General features: G+C 47.0%; 1 protein-coding gene across 2 annotated transcripts in view; it reads right to left on the bottom strand.

The window, feature by feature from the left end:
• Positions 1–20,301, bottom strand: part of DYNC2I1 (dynein 2 intermediate chain 1) — a 55,739-nt gene that overhangs the window by 14,253 nt on the left and 21,185 nt on the right. The window contains exons 7-15 of one of the 2 annotated variants that reach the window (XM_032753257.2): positions 18,822–18,951; positions 15,180–15,352; positions 14,002–14,164; positions 11,143–11,256; positions 10,978–11,039; positions 10,398–10,449; positions 6,844–6,904; positions 2,940–3,039; positions 2,618–2,749 (exon numbers count right to left, since the gene is read on the bottom strand). In XM_032753257.2, coding sequence (XP_032609148.1) covers positions 2,618–2,749; positions 2,940–3,039; positions 6,844–6,904; positions 10,398–10,449; positions 10,978–11,039; positions 11,143–11,256; positions 14,002–14,164; positions 15,180–15,352; positions 18,822–18,951 — 987 coding nt within the window. The remainder of the gene's footprint in view (positions 1–2,617; positions 2,750–2,939; positions 3,040–6,843; positions 6,905–10,397; positions 10,450–10,977; positions 11,040–11,142; positions 11,257–14,001; positions 14,165–15,179; positions 15,353–18,821; positions 18,952–20,301) is intronic. The other variant, XM_058428663.1, reaches the window with a different exon arrangement.

The raw sequence follows: 20,301 nt of genomic DNA, 5'->3' as shown, positions 1-20,301 counted from the left end.
TTTTTGTTAAATTTCTCTGATAAATTTCTGAACTGCTTTTCTGTGTTGTCTTGGAGATTACAGAGTTTCCTTAAAATTGCTCTTCTGAATTCTTGGTCAGAGAGCTCACAAATCACTGCCTCATTAGGTCAGTCACTGGATTTTTGCTTTGTCCTTTTGGGGAGGTCATGGTTCCCTGTTTGCTGCTGTTTCTTGTTGGTGTGTCTTTGCATTGCAGGATTAGTTATTTATTCCAGTTTTCTCTGTCCAGCTTGTTTTGGTTTTTATTGAATATATTTACTTAGCAAATCTTCACTGCTAGGTTGCTGCCTCCTTTTCAGCTATAGGTGTCACCTTAAGACGAGGTTCACTTTGGCTGTATTTAGTGATTGAGGGAGGCCTGTCCCAAATGAGGGAAGTCTCAAAGGGTTTGTCCTGACAGTGTCAGGGTTCGTGTTCAGAAGACCTGTGGAACAAACCTCCTGGAGCATGGTGCTGTGAGCGGCCACTCTGATGGAGTGCCTCCTTTGGCTGAGGTGCAGAGTTTCCAGGGCTGCGGACAGTAGTCCTCCCTCCCAGCTTTGTTTCTGGGTGTCCTCAGGTGTATTTCTTCCTTCAGGCACTCGGGATGCTCCCCACGGGCTGAGGCAGGGACAGGGCACCCAAGAAAGTAGAGAAACTGGTTGTCCACCTCAATTTTACTTTCACAAACCATGAGTTAAGGGGAGAGTTTCCATGCACTTGGTGCCAGGCCAAATAAGGGGGAAGGGACGTTGTGGATATGGAAGCCCAGTTCTCCCATCTGCTTGGAGCTTTTCTACTCTCTGTGGCCCCAGAAACTGTCTTATCTTCACACTTGAGTTCTAAGTTCTTACTGGTGAAGATCTTGGTGCTATGTATTTGGTTTTGGTTTTTTGTGGGGAGAGAAGCCATAAAAAGCTCAAGAGCTCCACACTGGAAATTGCCAACAACAAAATTATTAATGAGACTTTTTTTTGTTTTTGTTTTGAGACGGAGTTTTGCTTTTGTTGCCCAGGCTGGAGTGCAATGGCACTATCTCAGCTCACCACAACCTCTGACTCCTGGGTTAAAGCGATTCTCCTGCCTCAGCCTCCCAAGTAGCTAGGATTACAGGCGTGCACCACCATGCCAGGCTAATTTTGTGTTTTTAGTAGAGACAGGGTTTTGCCATGTTGGCCAGGATGGTTTTGAACCCCTACCTCAGGTGATCCACCTGCCTGGGATGCCCAAAGTGCTGGGATTTGGGCCACCATGCCTGCATAACTTTGTATTTTTAGTAGAGATGGGGCTTCTCCATGTTGGTCAGGCTGGTCTCGAACACCCAGTCTCAGGTGATCTGCCCGCCTCAGCCTCCCAAAGTGTTGGGATTACAGGCGTGAGCCACCGCGCCCGGCCTAATGAGACATTTTACATTCTTTTATTCACACTAATTCTTCAAAATTTGATGTGTATTTCACACCTCCAGCACATCCCAGCCTTGCCTGGCCACATTCCAGGATCTCAACAGCCACAGGGGGACATTATTCAGCAGCTCAAATGTAGTCTTTGGAAATACAAAGATACATGAAATACCATCTCTGCCCTCAGCAACCTTAGTTTATGTGACTGACATAAACATAATTTATAATGTTTTAGGTACTATAAGAGTAGTGTGAATAAATAACAATCTTTCCCCTCAATCTCAAGTACAGGGAAATTTGTAAACACTAGTGAGAGAAGGGGATATCTGAGTTATAATTTAATGCCTTGACTGTCATATTTAACTATCACATTTAATCATGTATAAAGTTGTTTAATATTCTGCCTTCTGTCCTATCTTACCCCAACCAACCCATAAACTGACCTTGGAGTTTACAGGACAATTGTGACTAGGTTGAGCTAGGCTGACACCAGGCCCTGGAGGGGAAGAGAGCGAGCAGCTCGCACCCACACACACGTTTCCTGCAGCATGAGTGCAGCACGGGGACTGCTGCCTGCCCAACGGCCATCCCTGGACTTTCAGGTTAAAGACTCTGAACGTTAATTTCTATTGTGTTAAACAGTAAAAGAATACAGGCAAAAATTCTCACACTAAGAATTTCTTCACATTTTTGGCTGTATCATAGGTTTGGTATTTCATATTCTTCTGTTAAATTCTAACTAGTTTGTAGTTGAACCAAGCATTACTTGAGAGTTTAATTTCTACATAGGTTTTGTTTTTAAAATTTGTTATTAATTTCATGTTTCTCCTTTTTAAACCACTGACACCCCATAAATGATCAATTTGTAGTCTAGTAAATGATCAACTTTTAAAATTTTCCAATGGATCACTGCAAGTGTTATGCTGCCCAAATAGGCAAAGAGTATCACTAACAAGAACTGGTAAGCCTAGGCAACACAGGGAGACCTCGTCTCTACAAAAAAAATACATTTTTTTTAATTAGCCAGGCATAGTGGCATGCACCTGTGGTCCCAGCTACTTGGGAGGCTGAGGTGGGAGGGTCATTTGAGCCCAGGAGTTCAAGGCTGCAGTGAGCTACAACAACATCATTGCACTCCAGCCTGGGTGACACAGCAAGACCCTGTCTCAAAAAAGAAAAAGAGAAAAATTGGTGCTTTAAAAAACAAATTTTCTTACCAAAAATATTGGTTCTCCAAATGGTGAAAAATCAATGACATTAACTTTTACTGGTCTTATACCACGTTGCTGAGGTTTGAATAGTTTGGGAGCCACTCTCAAATCTTGTCTTGTGCCATGGCTTATGAGACCCTGTGAAGAACAAGCCCAAGAGTGACTGAAGAAGTGCATTAGACACAAGGTTGGATACAGCTACTGTTTCTCAAACAAATTAAACTTTATAAAAGAAAAGAGTAAGTTAATCGTAAATCAAGATATTTATCAGGTCAGTCAGGAAAACAAGGAGAATGAGTAATATGATTAAATTTAAAATACTACTCACCATGTCTGTGCCAACAATAAAGTGATTAGGATCTGAAGGCAGAAATTTAACATTCAGTGTTTGTGTAGTGCCCCAAAATTCATTACCTTTATGGGAAAGACTGAAAAAATAAAGTAACAAAGATGAACAGATGGACTGTTTCCAACCTTAAGAATAATGATGGTATTAACAATGATTTGCACTACAATACATCGATGTATAACAGGCCATGTCACATTCCTCTGTGGGTTTAGCCACTCTTTGTTTCCATTTTCTTCTGCTACTACACTCTTGATAATTTTTTCAGAATTTTCCTTCTGTTCACTAATTCTTTCTTCAGCTACATCTAATCTGCTATGTAACCATTCACTTGGTTATAAATTTCAGAGAACAGTTTCATTTCTAGAAATGTCTTTTAGATTGTACAACTGTCTCAAGTTCTACTTGAGTGACTCCTACTTTTTGCACCAAAGTAGACTGTTTCTTCAGGCTTGTAGTTGCGAACTCATCTGCAGCAGACTGCTTCTCGTAAGAATCCTGTGAGCCCCAATTTACAAACATATCTTTACCCACCAGGTGGTTTTGCGTCTACTTTAACTATGAACCCACTGAGGCCACTGGTCTAGAACTGTGATGTTAATGTCTCAGCTTGTAGGTTCCCACACACCCACTCAGCTTAGAATTTCAAGCTCTTCCAAGTTCCTCTGTCTTCCCTTGGCTGTGGTGAGGCTTTCTGAATTTCCCTATCACTGCAGGAGCAGTCCTGTGCAGGGGTCTCAGTTCTACCTCCTTGCCTCAGGCAAACCCAATGCATCACCTGGTTCTGCATGGGGCTCAAACCCCAGAGACAGCTCAGAAGGTCTGAGATAGCCTGGGCTTCACACCCAGCCTCCAAGCCATCACACAGCAGCTCAAAAGCTTATGATACTAACTTTAAGCTCTCTCCTGTTTATGGCATTTAGAGATTTTCCTTTCCTTTTAAAAACTATACTTAGTTTTATTTTTTCCTTTATATGGCCTATGTATTTGTAACAGATGCCAACAGTTGCTCCATCTGCCACACCCACATCATCAAAGTCAGCATGTGGCCATGCCATCAGCCTCCTTTCCAATTTTCTCTTTCCGTCCACATTCAGGAATACAAATGCCACCTCTTGGTTGATGACTCTCAAATCCTTACCTCCATCTGGGGTTTCTGCTATGGAGGCCCCTGGCTCCTGGGCATCTCCACGGGTACCACAAGCTCAGCCTGTCCTCACTGGAACACACTGGGCTGCTCCCAACCCTCCCCGCTCCTATCCTCGCCTGGTGAGTGGTGCCCAGTCACCAACCAGACATGCTGGTGGAGGCAGGGGCCAACCTAGGCTCCTCCCTCCCACTGCTCCTATAATCGATGAGCTGCTGGGTTTTTTAAGTTCTACCCCTTTAGCCTGTGTCCAGCCCTCTGTACCTGTGATTGCTGCCTTTGCTCAGATCCTGGTCATTCATGTCAGTCACTCCAGAGGCCTCCTAACTGCTCTCCCTGACTCCAGCCTCCCTTCCTCTGTTCCCACCTTATGCCGCTGCCACACTGACCCATCTACATCACAGACAAGACGCGTTGCTCCTCGGCTCAACATCCCGCAATGGCTCGTGACCACCTTTACGCTAATGTCCACACCCTTTAGCACAGCAGACAGACTCGTTAGGGCCTGACTCACCTGTCTCCCTCAACATCAGACCCACTGACAGCTCCAAATGTGCCTCTGGGCATCCCCAGGTGCTGCTCCCTCTGACCATCTAACTCCATCTCAAAGGCCTGGCTCAGTCTTTGCCTCCTCAAGATGTCCCCATTGCGCTCCATCCCCAAAGCTGCCCCCATCCTTTCAGCTCCCACAAGCCCTGTGCACATCCTGACAGCACACTTCGTCCTCTGCACGAAGACCCTGACGGACGGGGCCTAGCTGCAGGGCTGGTGCAAGCAGAGCTGGACCTGCTTCCCCACCGGCAATGTCCTCCCGGGGCCACTCATGCTCAGTGACTGACGGGATAGGGGGGTACAAAGGCCCAGCCACGTGATTCTGGGAGGCCATTCCAGCTCACAACTCCCAGGCCCTGGGGAGTCGGCCGTGGGGCCTGCCTCACAGCTCAGCTCTTCCTCTCGGCCCCATTCTGCCTCCTCCCCACCCTTTCCCAGGCAGTGAGCCCAAGGAACTCCTTAAGAAACATCCTCACTTTGAACTCCACTGCAGAGCCTTCTTCCTGGGAAAGCAGGGAGCACCCCCTGCAATCACGTAATGTTTACTCGTCCACCTCCTTCTCGGAGCACCTTGACAGAGGATGCTCCCTCCTAGCGCTACAACGCCTGGCACGTAGAATAAGCTTAACGTGGTTGGTTGAGCAAAGTCTGAGGGAACATTTATCATGCATAGATCTCAGGAAGACACTGCTAGGAGTTTTTGGGTATGAAAAAACCCAAACGGCGGATACATTAGACACTTTCCTTCAAAGAGTGTGTGTGCAGTTAAGTACAGGAGAAGCTCATAGTTAAAGATAAATACAATGCACAGTATAAAGCAATAAGGGCCCTAGCAGAGATAAAAAGTCATAAAGAAACTCAACGGGGGAACTGTAGAGGCTGGAGGGGTCAGGGGCTCACCCAGGAACCATTATGTTTGGCTCTGCAATACAGTAAATGACTTTTTAAAATATAATTGATTCCCTTTCATAATTAGTTGTAATTACTAATTACAACTGTAGTTGATTTAAAGTCTCCAAGCATGCATGAATTCATTAACACAACCCACAGGTTTTCTGATTAGGAAGAACCAGGCCCAAAAATTTTGACCCCTGAGTGCAGTAAACGACAAGAAAAGATACTTTAGGAAATAAATTAACATAAAACATATAAATACCACAAACAATATTTGTACATTTGTGAAGAATGTTTATGTCATATTAAGTTGTATGAGTAAAAGCAGAAATCTAAATCTCTGAATAAAACTTTTTATCAATGTTTCTGGTTCCTGAAACTTTAAGTTTAACCTCGGGGTTGCATGAAAACTGAAGAATAGTTAAATAAGACCAATTTAAAAGAAAACAACCTCTACTTAATCAGAGACAAGGCCGGGCGCAGTGGCTCACGCCTGTAATCCCAGCACTTTGGGAGGCCGAGGCGGGCAAATCACGAGGTCAGGAGATCGAGACCATCCTGGCTAACACGGTGAAACCCCATCTCTACTAAAAATACAAAAAATTAGCCGGGCGAGGTCGTGGGCGCCTGTAGTCCCAGCTACGCGGGAGGCTGAGGCAGGAGAATGGCGTGAACCCCGGGGGGGCGGAGCCTGCAGTGAGCCGAGATTGCACCACTGCACTCCAGCCTGGGTGAAAGAGCAAGACTCTGTCTCAAAAAAAAAAAAAAAAAAAGAGACAAAATGTTAGCTCTACACCTGGAAGCTGCATTTATTACATTCACTCATTAATAACAGACTAACAAGGCCAGGCGTGGGGGCTCACACCTGTAATCCCAGCACTTTGGGAGGCCGAGGCGGGTGGATCACCTGAGATCAGGTGTTCGAGACCAGCCTGATCAATATGATGAAACTCCATCTCTACTAAAAATACAAATATAAAAATTAGCAGGGAATGGTGGCAGGCGCCTGTAATCCCAGCTACTCAGGAGGCTGAACAGGAGAATCGCTTGAACCAGGGAGACAGAGTTTGCAGTGAGCCAAGATTGCACCACTGCACTCCAGCCGAGGCAACAAGAGCAAAACTCCATCTCAAAAAAATAAAAATAATAGACTAACAAAACAGTAAAAAAACATTGTGAGAAAATGGACTTCTTCATCGCAAAAGCTCACCATTTACCGTATATGCAATTCTCCAGTGTTATTTTCCTTCTAGGCCTTTGTGAGATAGTGAAGCGTCTTCCCTCACATCTTACCTGTCACCCAACTGGATCAGAGCACTGTGTACCAGCTTGACCCTCCCTCCAGGCATCAGACCTAAAAACAGATGAACCAAAATCAATGCACCTTTCAACAGAAGCTAAATCAAAATCTAGTTATAGTTGCCTGGAATCATTTTTCATTGCTTAAATATCTTGTTAGGAAATAACATCAAATGCAAATCAATATATAGCATCCATCCCTTCCTCTGGGTGAGGTTCACGTGTACTGCCTTAGGAGAAGAATCGAGAATTCACAGTTCCAAGTCTTACGGGAAGAAAGACTGTAGAACCATGATCTGGGAGCCTTTTTATCACTAGATCTGATAAAATAAGGGGGGTAAGCAATCCATACCTGTGTATGAGTGTACATGCACTAAATAAGCCTTAGATCACAGCAGCAAATGCTGTCCTGTGAATGTCCACCGAGGCTCCAACGCCTACAGGAAACTTGCAGGCCCTCTCTCTCCACCATCCCAGAGACTCAGAGATCTGCTAGTCTCCGGGCAGAACGCACAGGAGACAGAGTGGCTCCTCAGCCGAGTGCGTCCGGCCTCACTCTCTGTTCCAGCAGCTTCTCCAGCTTCCTTCTCAAACAACACAGAGCCACGGCTCTGAGGCCTGACTGCTCTTCCTTTCCTTTCCTGAAAGTGTTCATGGCTACAGCACTGGCTCCTCGGCCATCCACTGGTTTTGCCTCCTGTGTCTGCTCCCAATATCACTTTCCCTCTAAAACTATACTACAAGGGGAAAAACTAGAAATCTATGGATATTAAAACCCAAATTCTGGGCAAGGCATTGCCTAAAACTCTGGGGGCAGGTGAATTAAAAGGAGATAGAAATAAGCCCAACCTGCAGCTGGGCAGGGTCCCTGTAGCTGCTGCGTATCTCCTGCCAGTCACAACCACAGTGAAGAGGGGTCAACGCTGCCATTCACAAATGTGAAGCTTCCCAGCACACCCCCCACCTGGTGTCTCGGCTCCCACGCCACCGCCCACGGGCAGCCTTTCTGGCCAGCCCCCCCCACTGGCCCCTACATGCCACAGCCCACAAGCAGCCTTTCTGGCCAGGCCCCCCCACTGGCCCCTACACACCACCGCCCACAGGCAGCTTTTCTGGCTAGGTCCTTTCCGGCTGGGTCCTACACGCCACCGCCCACAAGCAGCCTGTCTGGCTAGGCCCTCCCACTGGCCCCTACACGCCACCACCCACGGGCAGCCTTTCTGGCCGGGCCTTCCCACTGGGCCTCCGCTCCAGCAAGTCCACCACACTCGCCCCCTCCCTGGCCGGGGTCTTCGCCCAGGTGTCCTGGCACCTAGGACTGGACCTCGCTTATGCAGAGAACATTTCATAAAAAGATGGTGGCTAACTCCTTCTGAGACTTCAGCTCTCCAACAGCCACTCATCCAGTGCCTACACAAAGAGCTGGCAGCCACCCTGAACAATGGGCTGGTCTGAACGTCCTCCCTTCCTAAAGGCAAGGCTGGGACATGGTTGCAGTTTTGGTAAGTGGTTCAGTGAAGAAAAGGTGTTTTTATACAGCAATATTTTAAAATGAAATACTCACCATCCCAGGATATCTTTTTATATGACCATCATGTACCACAAAACATTTGTATGCAAATCCTTTTTATGCAAAATGATTTTGTCTCCATAGCCAGATTATCACCTGACTATGGACAGAAATGATCTCAGTACCATCCGTAACTGCTTGACAAATACCTTGATCATGTAACAAGTTAACGGCACAACCAGCCTCAAGGCGAACTCTCAGGGTCACAAGAGTTCTGGGCATTTGGGGCGGAACCCTGGGTGTGAAGGGGGGTTGGTGCTGAGACCAACTGTGTGGTCTCACCCCATCACTAACCCACCCCGTGACCCCTGCCAGGCTCCCTGGCTCTGATGCTCCAGGATTCTAGGGGCAGCCTGGAGTGGACAACACAGAGCAGAACGGCTCCATGAGCAGAGAGGGTGCCGCAGGAAGAACACATTGAGAAACACGGTGACTCCACCTCAAAAGCATTTACCAGTGAAATGAGCACCACGACTATCTTATTTTTACTGAAGTCAGAATCAACAGTAAACTTGTAAGGGCCACCACAGACGTGTGACTACGGAACACACAGCATTTGCTCTGAGGGCCAAAGCGCCCTCTTCCCTAATCTCAAGAGGTTAGGAACAAAGCCGGTCTCACTCATGTTATTTTTTTGCCAGATCTACATGGGAAAACACCCCTGATACAAGCAAGGTGAAAGGGGGGTTCATCATTACAAACTGGGTTGTGGGAGGCCAATAAGGTGAGAAAGAAGGTGAGATCAAAACATGGGCTAATCTCAGCCACAGAACACAACAGGACTGAATTACTCCGTCACTTCTGAGCCCTTTCTGGAACTGAAAATCGTACTCCATAGCATCAAGAGGAGCCAACTGTGAGAGGTGCTGTTAGCTTTGCTTCAAGTCGCTTCTGCTCTGCCCAGACCCGGGGACCTTTGCCACCCTGGGATCCAGTCTAAGGGCCCTCAGGGGCAGCATCCAGTGTTCCTGATACGCCCTGGGGTTGTAAATCCAAAACTGAAAGGAAGAAGCCCCAAAATGAATGTGTGCTGAAAGACTCAGACACCTGAAATACACAGGAAACAGCTACAGAACACAGCTGTCCTTGACTTGTCTGACAGAACTGAATGGTACTCAGCTGTAAACAGCACTCATTAAACCCTACTAAGATCAAAACATTCACTCAGAGGCTGGACACAGTGGCTCATGTCTGTAATCCCAGCACTTTGGGAGGCCAAGGTGGGTGGATGACCTGAAGTCAGGAGTTCAAGACCAGCCTGACCAACATGGTGAAACCCTGTCTCTACTAAAAATAGAAAAATTAGCCAGGCGTGTTGGCGAGCACCTGTAATCTCAGCTGCTTGGGAGGCTGAGGCAGGAGAATTGCTTGAACCCAGGAGGCAGAGGTTGCAGTGAGCCAAGATCACACCACTGCACCAGCCTGGGCAACAGAGCAGGACTCTGTCTCAAAAAAAAAAAAAAAATTCATTCAGAATACCATTTGATTATTCTAGTAAATTGAGATGCCTGTTCAACAGATGATAAGGTTATATGACATACAACTTTAATTTTCATTTTTCAGGTAGTAATTTATATTTTTCAAAGCAGTTATTGGTATCTTTTTTTTTTTTAAACAGAGAGACAAGGTCTCATTCCATCACCCAGGCTGGAGTGTAGTGGCATGATCACAGCTCACTGCAGCCTTAAACTCCTAGGCTCAAGCAATCCTCCCACCTTAGCCTCCCAAGCAGCTGGGACTACAGGTGTGTGTCACCACGTCCAGCCAATTTTTGAATTTTTTTGTAGAGACGGGGTCTTGCTATGTTGCCCAGGCTGGTCTCAAACTCCTGGGCTCAAGCAATCCTCCTGCCTCAGCCTCCCAACGTGCTGAGGCTCCCAGCAGGCGTGAGTCACTGCACCTGGCCGCAGTTATCAGTACTTTTAATCTCTATTCATTTTAGAAAACACTAAAATTAATTTTTTTACGTAATAGTTACCTAAATCACTTATTGAACCTGCGATGTCTGCCTTTGGTAATTCAACAACCACCTAAAAACAGAATATTGAAAATGAATATTGATACATTTTATAATTATGACACAACCTAAGCAAAGCATAGCTCTAATTAAGATGGAGTGCTACATTAGGTACTAAAACATAACTGCTCCAGAAAAAAAGACTGATCTTTAGCCTCAGAACTAACGCTCTACAAGCTGACTCCTTTGCTTTGATCTCCTCGTGTTCTCTTCACTTGGTGACTTAATCAACAGTCTTGGTGCATCCTCCAGCACAAGCCAATCCAGCGTCACCTCGGCCCTAACATTTTGTTCCCTTCTCACTTTTATGCCTCATTCCCAAAGCCCTGTGTGAGATTCCTATTCCGCTGTCACGAAAGGGCCCCAAACCTGCCATGTGTGACCTTCTGCATCCCTTCTGCTCAGGACCAGTAAGCCCAGTCTTGCTCTCCGTTTCCCACCATAGCTAACTGGGCCCCGCCCCCTGCACCATTCAGGCGCCACCCCCACCCAGAGCACCTCACTCAGGCCCCGCATGTGCCCGGCCTCGGCCACTACTCACCCACACATTGAGAACCCCACTCTCATCCAAGGAAGCGATGTGGAAGGACAAACCTGACATTTCTGACGAAAACAGAAACAAAAAAAAAAAGAAATGGCTTTAAATAAGGAAACCATATTTCACAACAATTGATTAAGGATTTTAAGAAAGTGAAGAATCACGTACCTTCTTGAGTAGAAAAGGGTGAAAGCACAAAGCTCTGCTTTTTGTGGACGGACGTTGAGATAGGTTCTACTGCTTGAAGAGGACTTTGGTGGTTTACTGAGGTAAGGATTCCATCTGGAGTTCAAAAGCCCACAGCACTCACGTGTAAGTAATAAGTTGCAGAAATACAGTTAGCATCACACAGGGACAAACACGAGGTCTGGGTCTGGGTCTCACAGATCCAACTCCCTCCACACATCTTCCCAAAACACCCCAGGACCAACATGGACCACACACGACTGACACACACGACTAACACAGGACCACGACTTTCACATTCCTAGGACCCAGGGGCCCCAGCCCCTGCTCTCAAGTCTGGAAGGCAGGAAGAAAGCTAAAGCCCACCATCCAAACACAGCATGCCACACAGCCCAAAAGAAAACTCAGACAGAGAAAGTCTCTGCGAGGCCAGATCCTGGGGCCACTCAAGCAACTGAGGGGAAGGAGCTGGGAGGCAGAGGAGGTCGGAGCAGCACGGCCGATGGGAAGGGGGACATGAACAGGAAACGGTGGTGACTTCCACACACACCTCACAACTGCCAGCAAGAGCGAAATCCAGGCGTTTGCAAAACCAAAGGAAAGGCAAACCCACTCCACCTACCACCTCGAGGCAAAATGCCCACTAAAAAGATACCTGTCGCCAATCAGTAAAGCAAAGCTCACCGACCTAAAATATCCACCTACAGAATGTCTACGAGTAGAAAGAAGCCAAACTCCATAGAAAGCTACTATAAGAAGAAAACAGAAAAAATGTAAATCAAAGCATTTCAGCTGATGAAAATTCTCCCTCCTAAAAATAGGCACAAGGCAGAAGACACAAAACTCAGTGTTCCAAATGGAGTCACATCTCCTCAAAGGGCATCTGGAAACATACCAAAACAACAAGCAAGAAAAAACACCGGAATCAGAAATCAAGAACAGAATTAGACCCAAAAAAGCAAGAAATGAAATGAGAATTGGGATTGAACTCAGGAAAAAAACTGAAGAAAAAGACAAAGCCATCTCAGAAATTAAGAATAAATTACAGGGTGTCTAAGTGAGAGGACCCAGATGAAGCACTGATGGCTCGACTGAGGAAAGGGCTGGTCTCCCGGGTGAGAATTTGGTTCCTCTGACTCATGGTCTGAATCAGAAGTTCCACAGCTCCTCGCTACTGAGAGTTTATTTAAAACTTTGTAGGTTTTATTGATAATATTTCAAAGACAAGGCCAGGCGCGGTGGCTTATGCCTGTAATCCCAGCACTTTGGGAGGCCAAGGCGGGCAGATCACCTGAAGTCAGGAGTTCAAGATCAGCCTGACCAACATGGAGAAACCCCGTCTCTACCAAAAATACAGAAATTAGCTGAGCATTGGTGACGGGCACCTATAATCCCAGATACTCAGGAGTCTGAGGCAGGAGAATTGCTTGAACCCAGGAGGCAGAAATTCCAGTGAGCTAAGATCGTGCCACTGTACTCCAGCCTGGGCTACAGAGCCAGGCCCCATCTCAAAAAAAAAGAAGGATGCATTTTAATGGAATAATTTATTTGTATGTACAGTCTAGAGGTTTACTGTTTTTGAAAATGATGCTGAATTCAAAAATTTTTTTAGTAATAGCAGCAGCAGTTAGAAAAGGCAAAGATTATTTATTTAAAAGATATCTTTTAAAATAGCATCGCAACCCATAAGTTGCGATAAATTCAAACAGTCTTAACAGTAGTAATATTGTCCCACACAGAGGGGCACAATTCATGGTTGGGGAATTTAAAAAGTGGCTCTCTTATGTACAATGTACAGATATCCATGTCAAACAGACACGCAACATATCTACGATAATAAAGCCACACAGAGGGGCACAATTCATGGTTGGGGAATTTAAAAAGTGGCTCTCTTACGTACAATGTACAGATACACATGTCAAACACAGACAGACACGCAACATATCCATGATAATAAAGCCACACAGAGGGGTGAGTGATGACCTCGGCCTGCACCTTCAGTCCACAGCACCCAGCCCCTACGGGAAGGGGCGGTGCAGGGCGTGGCGTGGGGCGTGAGTGGGGTCCGAGTGCAGGACCCGCCATGTCGTCAGCGTGACCTTAGATAAACGCTGCATCTTCCTGTGGAGCTGGGATACAGGGCTATCAGGGGAATTAAATGAGACAACGTACACTACGCACTAGGGCGTGTCCCAGAACACAGGAAACACTTACGCCAGGTGCCTACTGTGGTGGCTGGGCATGGCGTGGTATGAATGTCCACCCGAGTCAAGCTGAGGCTCAGGGAGGCCCAGTTGTGCTGGTTCCTGCAGCCCTCAGGGTGACTGGCTTTGCTCACGCGAGTGTGAGCTATCTTTGCCCTGAAGAACGCACATGCCAAGATGCCTCAAGCTACTTTAAAACTAAAGGTAATTTCACTGGGGATTTTTTAGAATCCACAAATTTAATAAGAAAGGGAATTCGAGGGACTGTTGTGGGGTTGGGGGAGGGGGGAGGGACAGCATTAGGAGATATACCTAATGCTAAATGACAAGTTAATGGGTGCAGGAAATCAACATGGCACATGGATACATATGTAACAAACCTGCACATTGTGCACATGTACCCTAAAACCTAAAGCATAATAATAATTTTTAAAAAAAAAAAGGGAATTTGAGTCATTCTTGGTCACTGCATAATCATGATTGGAATTGATTTCTGTTTTTTATATTTTGCCCATGGGTCAGACCCCGTCCTCTGGGATAATGTGAATAAATAAATGCAAATCCTTGTAAAGCTTTGTTCCTCAAATCTGTGTGGCTTTTCTAGAAGACACACAACTGGCAGGCAGATGACACTGACCGGTGGAAAACGTGGCGGTCCGGAACGTCCAGAAACCATCGCTCAGCTTCACAGAGTGATGCAGCCTTGAGTCTTCTCTCAAATCCCAGACGACAACTGAGCCGTGCGCTGTTCCAGCAAACAGTAAAAATGCTTTGAAAGGGCTCAAGCAGCAACATGTGACCTAAAAGACAAATGCACAGAAAGCCGACGACTGAAGAATATGAGAAGCATGCTCACAGAAGCTGCATTTACTGAGTGAGGTGTCTGACCATGTTTCACTTTGCACGGGAGTGCAGGGCACGGTAAGCAGAATGTGGACTCCTGCACAGAAATAAAAAGTGGCTTGTCAGGTTCCTGAAATGGAAAATAGGGATGAGAAACCCACCCCATAGGCTTGTTATGATCGCAGATGCAAGGTGCTGACACTCGTCTGGTCACACAAAGCCTGCCGGGAGCCCGTCCACTCAGCTCAATCAGCTGAACCTCAAAAGTAGCAGTTCCATCCTGTGCCATTTTATTTACATCTTGTATTACAAAAGTTACAATTTCAAGTTATTCTTCTCTACAGCTTTTCTGGAAATCAGTGGGTTTGAGGCCAGGGAATACATAACTAGGAAAATACAAATGCACATTTTCCCAAACATAGAGAGGCAGCCCCGACCCCTCACTGCACAGTCCTCAAGCCTCGGTGCCACCCTCCTGGGCGGTGAATGGGAGGCCTCCAGAAGGGCTCTGAGCAACAGCACACTTCAACGCAGTCTAAGAAACCTCAATGCAGTCTAAGAAACCTCAAGGCAGTCTAAGAAACCTCTAGAACACTCAGGACCGAAACAGTGCAAGACAAAAAAAACAGGCATCTAGGGCCCCAGAGCTATGCCCAGCATGGTGAGTATTTTCATTGAGCCTACGACAACCTCCATTTCCTAATTCTCAGCTGACCTAAAGGGGTGCTCTGTGAAAATTCTCGTTTGCTCATTTTGAACTACAAATTTCCACAGTCAAAACAAGCACACCCATGTGTCTCGCTGCATCCACAGCACAGCTGAGGCCAGCTGTGAGAGACAGAGAATGGCCCGTAAGTCCCTACCCACCTCCTGTCCCTGCACCTCTCTCCATGCCTCTCCCCACCTGCACCTTCACGCTCTGTCCACTGCCCATCCTCCCATTAAACGCACAACTCTCCTCCTGGGCTATACCTGGGACTCACATATCAGAACCTTCTGTGGCCCTGAAGGCTGCCAAATATCCCACACACAGAGGACGTATTTGCTGTCCAGCAGAGGCACAAAGGTCTTCTCGGGTAAGTCGTGAACGGAGACCACCATCTGCCTCTGAACTCGGGAGGCGTGCAAAGAGGATACTTTTCGATCTAGGGAGAAGAAAAATATGTTCACATTTTAGTGACCTGCCAGAATCCAAGTTAAATTTAACACACTTCCGAATACTCAAAAAAAAAATTCAGCTTCATGAAGAAACAAACATGGTCCTTTCAAAACCAACATACATGAACACGTAGGTTTTGATGAACGGCCACAGCCTATGCCCCAACACTCTTTCCGAGCTGACCTCACAGTCTGGCTAAAATGTGGTAGCATGCAGCCCAAGACACCCGTGGCTCCACTAGCGACTCCCAGAGAAACCAGCTGTCCACCACAAGCCAGGAGTCAGGATCTCAGAGTTGGGAGGTAAGGGAGTGAGCCTGGCTGCCCCTCTGCTTCAGAACATTGCTAATACACCAGCTGCAGGGAATTCAGCACTGGAACACCACGTGGCACACTGCTCTCCTCAAAGGCTGCGAGCGGCTGAGCGCCATCCCAGACGCTGCTCCACCTGGCGAGGGACTGCACTCCAAGGCGTTACTGTTGCCACTGCTGGCCGTGCCAGCAGCTCTCACACATCAGCAGAAGATGGAGATGGAGCTCATGAAACAGAAGGATAGGAAGTCCATGACTGGCGACAACTTCAGTCAAAGAACTGGACCGCACCGCTGGCAGGTGCCAAGTCAATGTGGAAAGCAGTACCCAGCCAACCCCAGCCACACACACACCACAAACACCTATCAGCTCCTCCGTTCACATCCTGCTACCCACACCATCCACGCTTGGGTCACAACGTCCCCTCTGATTCCAGGGAACCCTCCTTCCACCTCGTCGCAATCGCTCATAGCTGCAGCCTTCTGGGGCCACTTCCACCAGCAAGTGTCAGGTCTTCTTCCAGGTGCCGTATTTAATAGTTGTTTTTAGTGGGATGAGGTTCTCGAGTGCTGTGACCTGACCCCGTTTTCTCCTAAGCCCTGTGGGTTTATTGGCAGTCTTCCACAGTGTAGCGATTTTTAGGAATGTGTACCTCCTGTTACAGTGGAACTATGATATCGCAACCAAGGCCTGACCCATCGGGGCCCCGACCTCACCTCCCACTGGCCACTGTGGTCTCCTCACTTCTCCCCAAGACACAGGTGTGCCCACCCCTCAGGCCTGTGTGCGTGCAGCGCCTCCTCCAGAAGCTCCCGTCTCCTTATGGCCCGTCTCTCATCTCCGTCCAGTTTTCACTCACAGTGAGGCGTCCTCTATCAGAACTGTCTTTATTTTTCTCCTTAGAACTTACCCCTCTCTGATAGACTGTATGTTGACCTGTTTAGCCAGTGCAGAGTCTACTTGACCCACCGAAACACAAGTTCAGAGGGCAGAGTTGCTGTCGTCCTACTCACTGCTGAACTGCAGCTCCCCGACAGTGCCCAGGGCATGGCACCCTCTATGGAACATTTGTCAGATGAACAACCTGCTGGCTGTGTCATTCTGCCACATGTTTTAATAGTGATGAGGACGACCTGCTGGCTGCGTCATTCTGCTGTGTGTTTTAATAGTGATGAGGACGACCCGCTGGCTGTGTCATTCTGCTGTGTGTTTTAATAGTGATGAGGGTACTGGGTGGACCCTGGGAAGGCTGAAGTATCTCTACATCTGATCACAGATCAGAATCTAATGTGAGTCAAATCCTGGATTCGCAGGGTGAGACAACCCACACACTCCGTCTCATGCCTCTCTTGCAGTCTCATGTTCCCTCTGCTATCTCAATATTCATTTTACTAAAACACAAAAATAAGCAAACAAGACCCACCACTCCTTGAACATGTGGGAAGTGCAATACACACACACACTTCACGAGTTCCCCAACGGAGGCAACACACTGCAGTACACACATGCACTTCACGTGTTCCCTGATGGAGGCTGCACACTGAAGTACACACATACACTTCACATGTTCCCCGACGGAGGCCGCGTGCTACAGTACGCACACACACTTCATGTGCTCCCTGATGGACGCCAAGTGCTGCAGTACGCACACACACTTCACGTGTTCCCTGACGGAGGCTGTGCGCTGTGGTACGCACACACACTTCACATGTTCCCCGATGGAGGCTGTGCACTGCAGTACACACACACACTTCACATGTTCCCCGACGGGGCCCGGCGCTGCAGTACACACACACACTTCACGTGCTCCCTGACAGAGACCATGTGCTACAGTACACACACACACTTCATGTGTTCCCCGAAGGAGGCCCGGCACTGCAGTATGCACACACACTTCACGTGTTCCCCGACGGAGACCACGTGCTGCAGTACGCATACGCATATCACGTGTTCTCTGACGCAGGCCACATGCTGCGGTACGCACACGCACATCACGTGTTCTCCGACGGAGGCCACAGCGCTGCAGTACACACATACACTTCACGTGTTTTCCGACAGAGGCCGTGGCACCGCTGCCGCTCTCATGCATCTGCTGTCACTGCTCAGTGTCGGCTCCCTGGGGGCCGCGCACACTCGGTTCCCTTCTTGGTGTGTGCTGGGTGTGGGAGTGTGGATGCCAATGTGTTGAATGATACAGGTACAGAGATTTATTATTTTTCTAACAGGAAAAGACAAAACCCTCTCAAAGAATGTGAAGACTTGTTAAATTAACAATGCCATTTTTGTTAATGTTAAAAGATTGAGAAATGTAAATAAACTGAAATCTCTAAATAGCAGGCAGGACAGAAGAAATGCCTAGAACAGCGGCACCAACTGCTCTGGCCTCACACATGCCCTGAAGCACGTTTACCCTGCAGCACACTCACACCTGCTACCAAGCAGACGGCCACACAGACCATCCCTGCTGGTTCTCCACAAAAACCAGGACCATGGCTGCCCTCCGGTACCTGACAGCCACTTTTTCAGAGACAAAGAGGTTACTAGCTCAAGAAATTTCAATTTGGTCTTGCAAATGCAGTTTGTCTGAACTGATTAAACAGTTACATGCAACTGCACTTTCTGTTTGAGATCCTGGGCTTTGCTTCCCATTTTATGTTCCACAACCACGGATCGACCTAAAAATCTAAGTCTATCTACGCTAAATGTTAAGTGTCTTACTTGTAACTATATCTAAACTATTAACACAACTTTGACCTGAACACTCTCTCATGCTCGTCCAACTATTTCTTCTACTCTATCTCAAGAAAAGAAAAGAAACTGAATAACTGGAAAAGAAAAGAAAATAGGATTTCAAACACATAGAAAATCTCAGTTCCCATTCACTTAAACAATCTCACTTGCTTAAATTACTGTGGATCCCTCTTCCATTCATCTTATTAAAATCCTTAATCACAAATTTAACATACACACTTAAGAGGGAAAAACTAACCACTCACTTTTGAATTCTGCAGAAACTCAGTCTTTCTCAGTTTTATGTACATTAAACCCCATCACATTAAAATAAAATATAATACTACAGATCATTATTTCAACATGAATGTTTAGTCACTGGATTTAAAACCATATTTGAGAACAGCCTCTTACTCTGAAGGAATGGCAGACTGGTGTTCAGCTGAGATGAGCTGTCACTAAAATACAGGGCCCTGTCTTGAGCCCTAAGATTCCAGCTGGGTTCAGCTGCCAGGCGACCCTCTTCCAGCAAAACGGCCATCACCTGTCAGACATAAGTGAGTAGTCTTTAATAAAAACTTCACAATGGATTATCTTTTCCCCAAAAAAATTACCTTTTCATCTTATCCATATCTGCAAATAACTGCTTAGATCCACGACACTATCATAACTACAAGAAAAACGACACGGTCCTTCTGCTCAATACTGAAAACTAATACAGTAAGATTCACTAAAATAAACTCCACAGGAGAACCATCATTTGCCCCGAATGTTGTTTTTCCCACCACATACACTGCTAAAAATCACAGTGGGAGAAAGGGGGCTGGATATCCAGCATTCACAAATGAACAAAGCAGTGTAAAGAACAGTCATGAACCCACCGAGTCTCTCTCACTGGGTTTTGGTAAAAAGCCAGAGTGAGTGGTAAAACACTGTCATTATTCCAGGAGGGTCATCCTTAGGATTTGACGGGGCAGAGAGAGAAGATTGGGAGACACAACAGGATTGATGGACAAAGAACCGGAAATGTTCCTGAGAACTAACATAAGGAAAGTGAGGAAGGCAGAGAGTGTTGAGTGAGAAGTGACAGGATTTGTGTGAGGAAGAGGGGGCTGCCTAGTGAGAACTGAGGCCAGGAAATGTTCAGTGGGAACTGACATGACCCGGGAAGACTCAGGGTCAGGACTGCCGGGAATACTGAGTGAGAAGTGACGGAATATGGGAGGGCGGGAGGCAGGAAATGTTGAGTGAGAGCTGACTGTGTGAGAGTGAGGAAGGCAGAGAATGTTTCATGTCAACTGACAGAACGAGAGTGAGAGGCAGGAAATGTTGAGTGAGAATTGATCGGATTCGTGTGAGAAAGGGAATGTGTAGCGAGGACTGACAGACAGGATGGGTGTGAAGAAGAAAATGTTAATGAGAACTGACGGGAAGAGAGTGTGGAAGGCAGGAGATTTGAAGTGAGAAATGACAGGATGGGAACAGGCAAGAAAAGCAGAGTTTACTGAGAGGCGGAGGGTGGAGTGTGGAGGGCAGGGGGTGTTTAGTGAGAGGCAGAGAGTGAAGTGTGTAAGGCAGGGAGTGTTTAGTGAGACTTGATAGGATCTGTGTGAGGAGACAGGAAGTGTCTTGTCAGAAACACCGGACGGGAATGAAGAAGGCAGGGAGTGTTTACTGAGGACCTGCACGAGTGTGTCCAGGCCACAGATGAGACAGGAGAGCTGTGAGTTCAGGGATGGCCCCAGGCTGGTCACCCTCTGTCTTCCCTCCTTCCCTCTCCACCTCACCTCTCACCCAAGCGCTCTCTTATCTTAGAGATGAGAACTTACACTAGAACCTAGAACTAGAACACTTAGAACTTACACTAAAACAAAATACGATACAAATCATAAAT

The sequence above is a fragment of the Hylobates moloch genome, unplaced genomic scaffold (genome assembly GCF_009828535.3).
Source record: "Hylobates moloch isolate HMO894 unplaced genomic scaffold, HMol_V3 SCAFFOLD_1, whole genome shotgun sequence".
Taxonomy (NCBI): domain Eukaryota; kingdom Metazoa; phylum Chordata; class Mammalia; order Primates; family Hylobatidae; genus Hylobates; species Hylobates moloch.
Note: the sequence above shows the minus strand (reverse complement) of the source record. Positions and strands in the feature narration are given on the sequence as shown.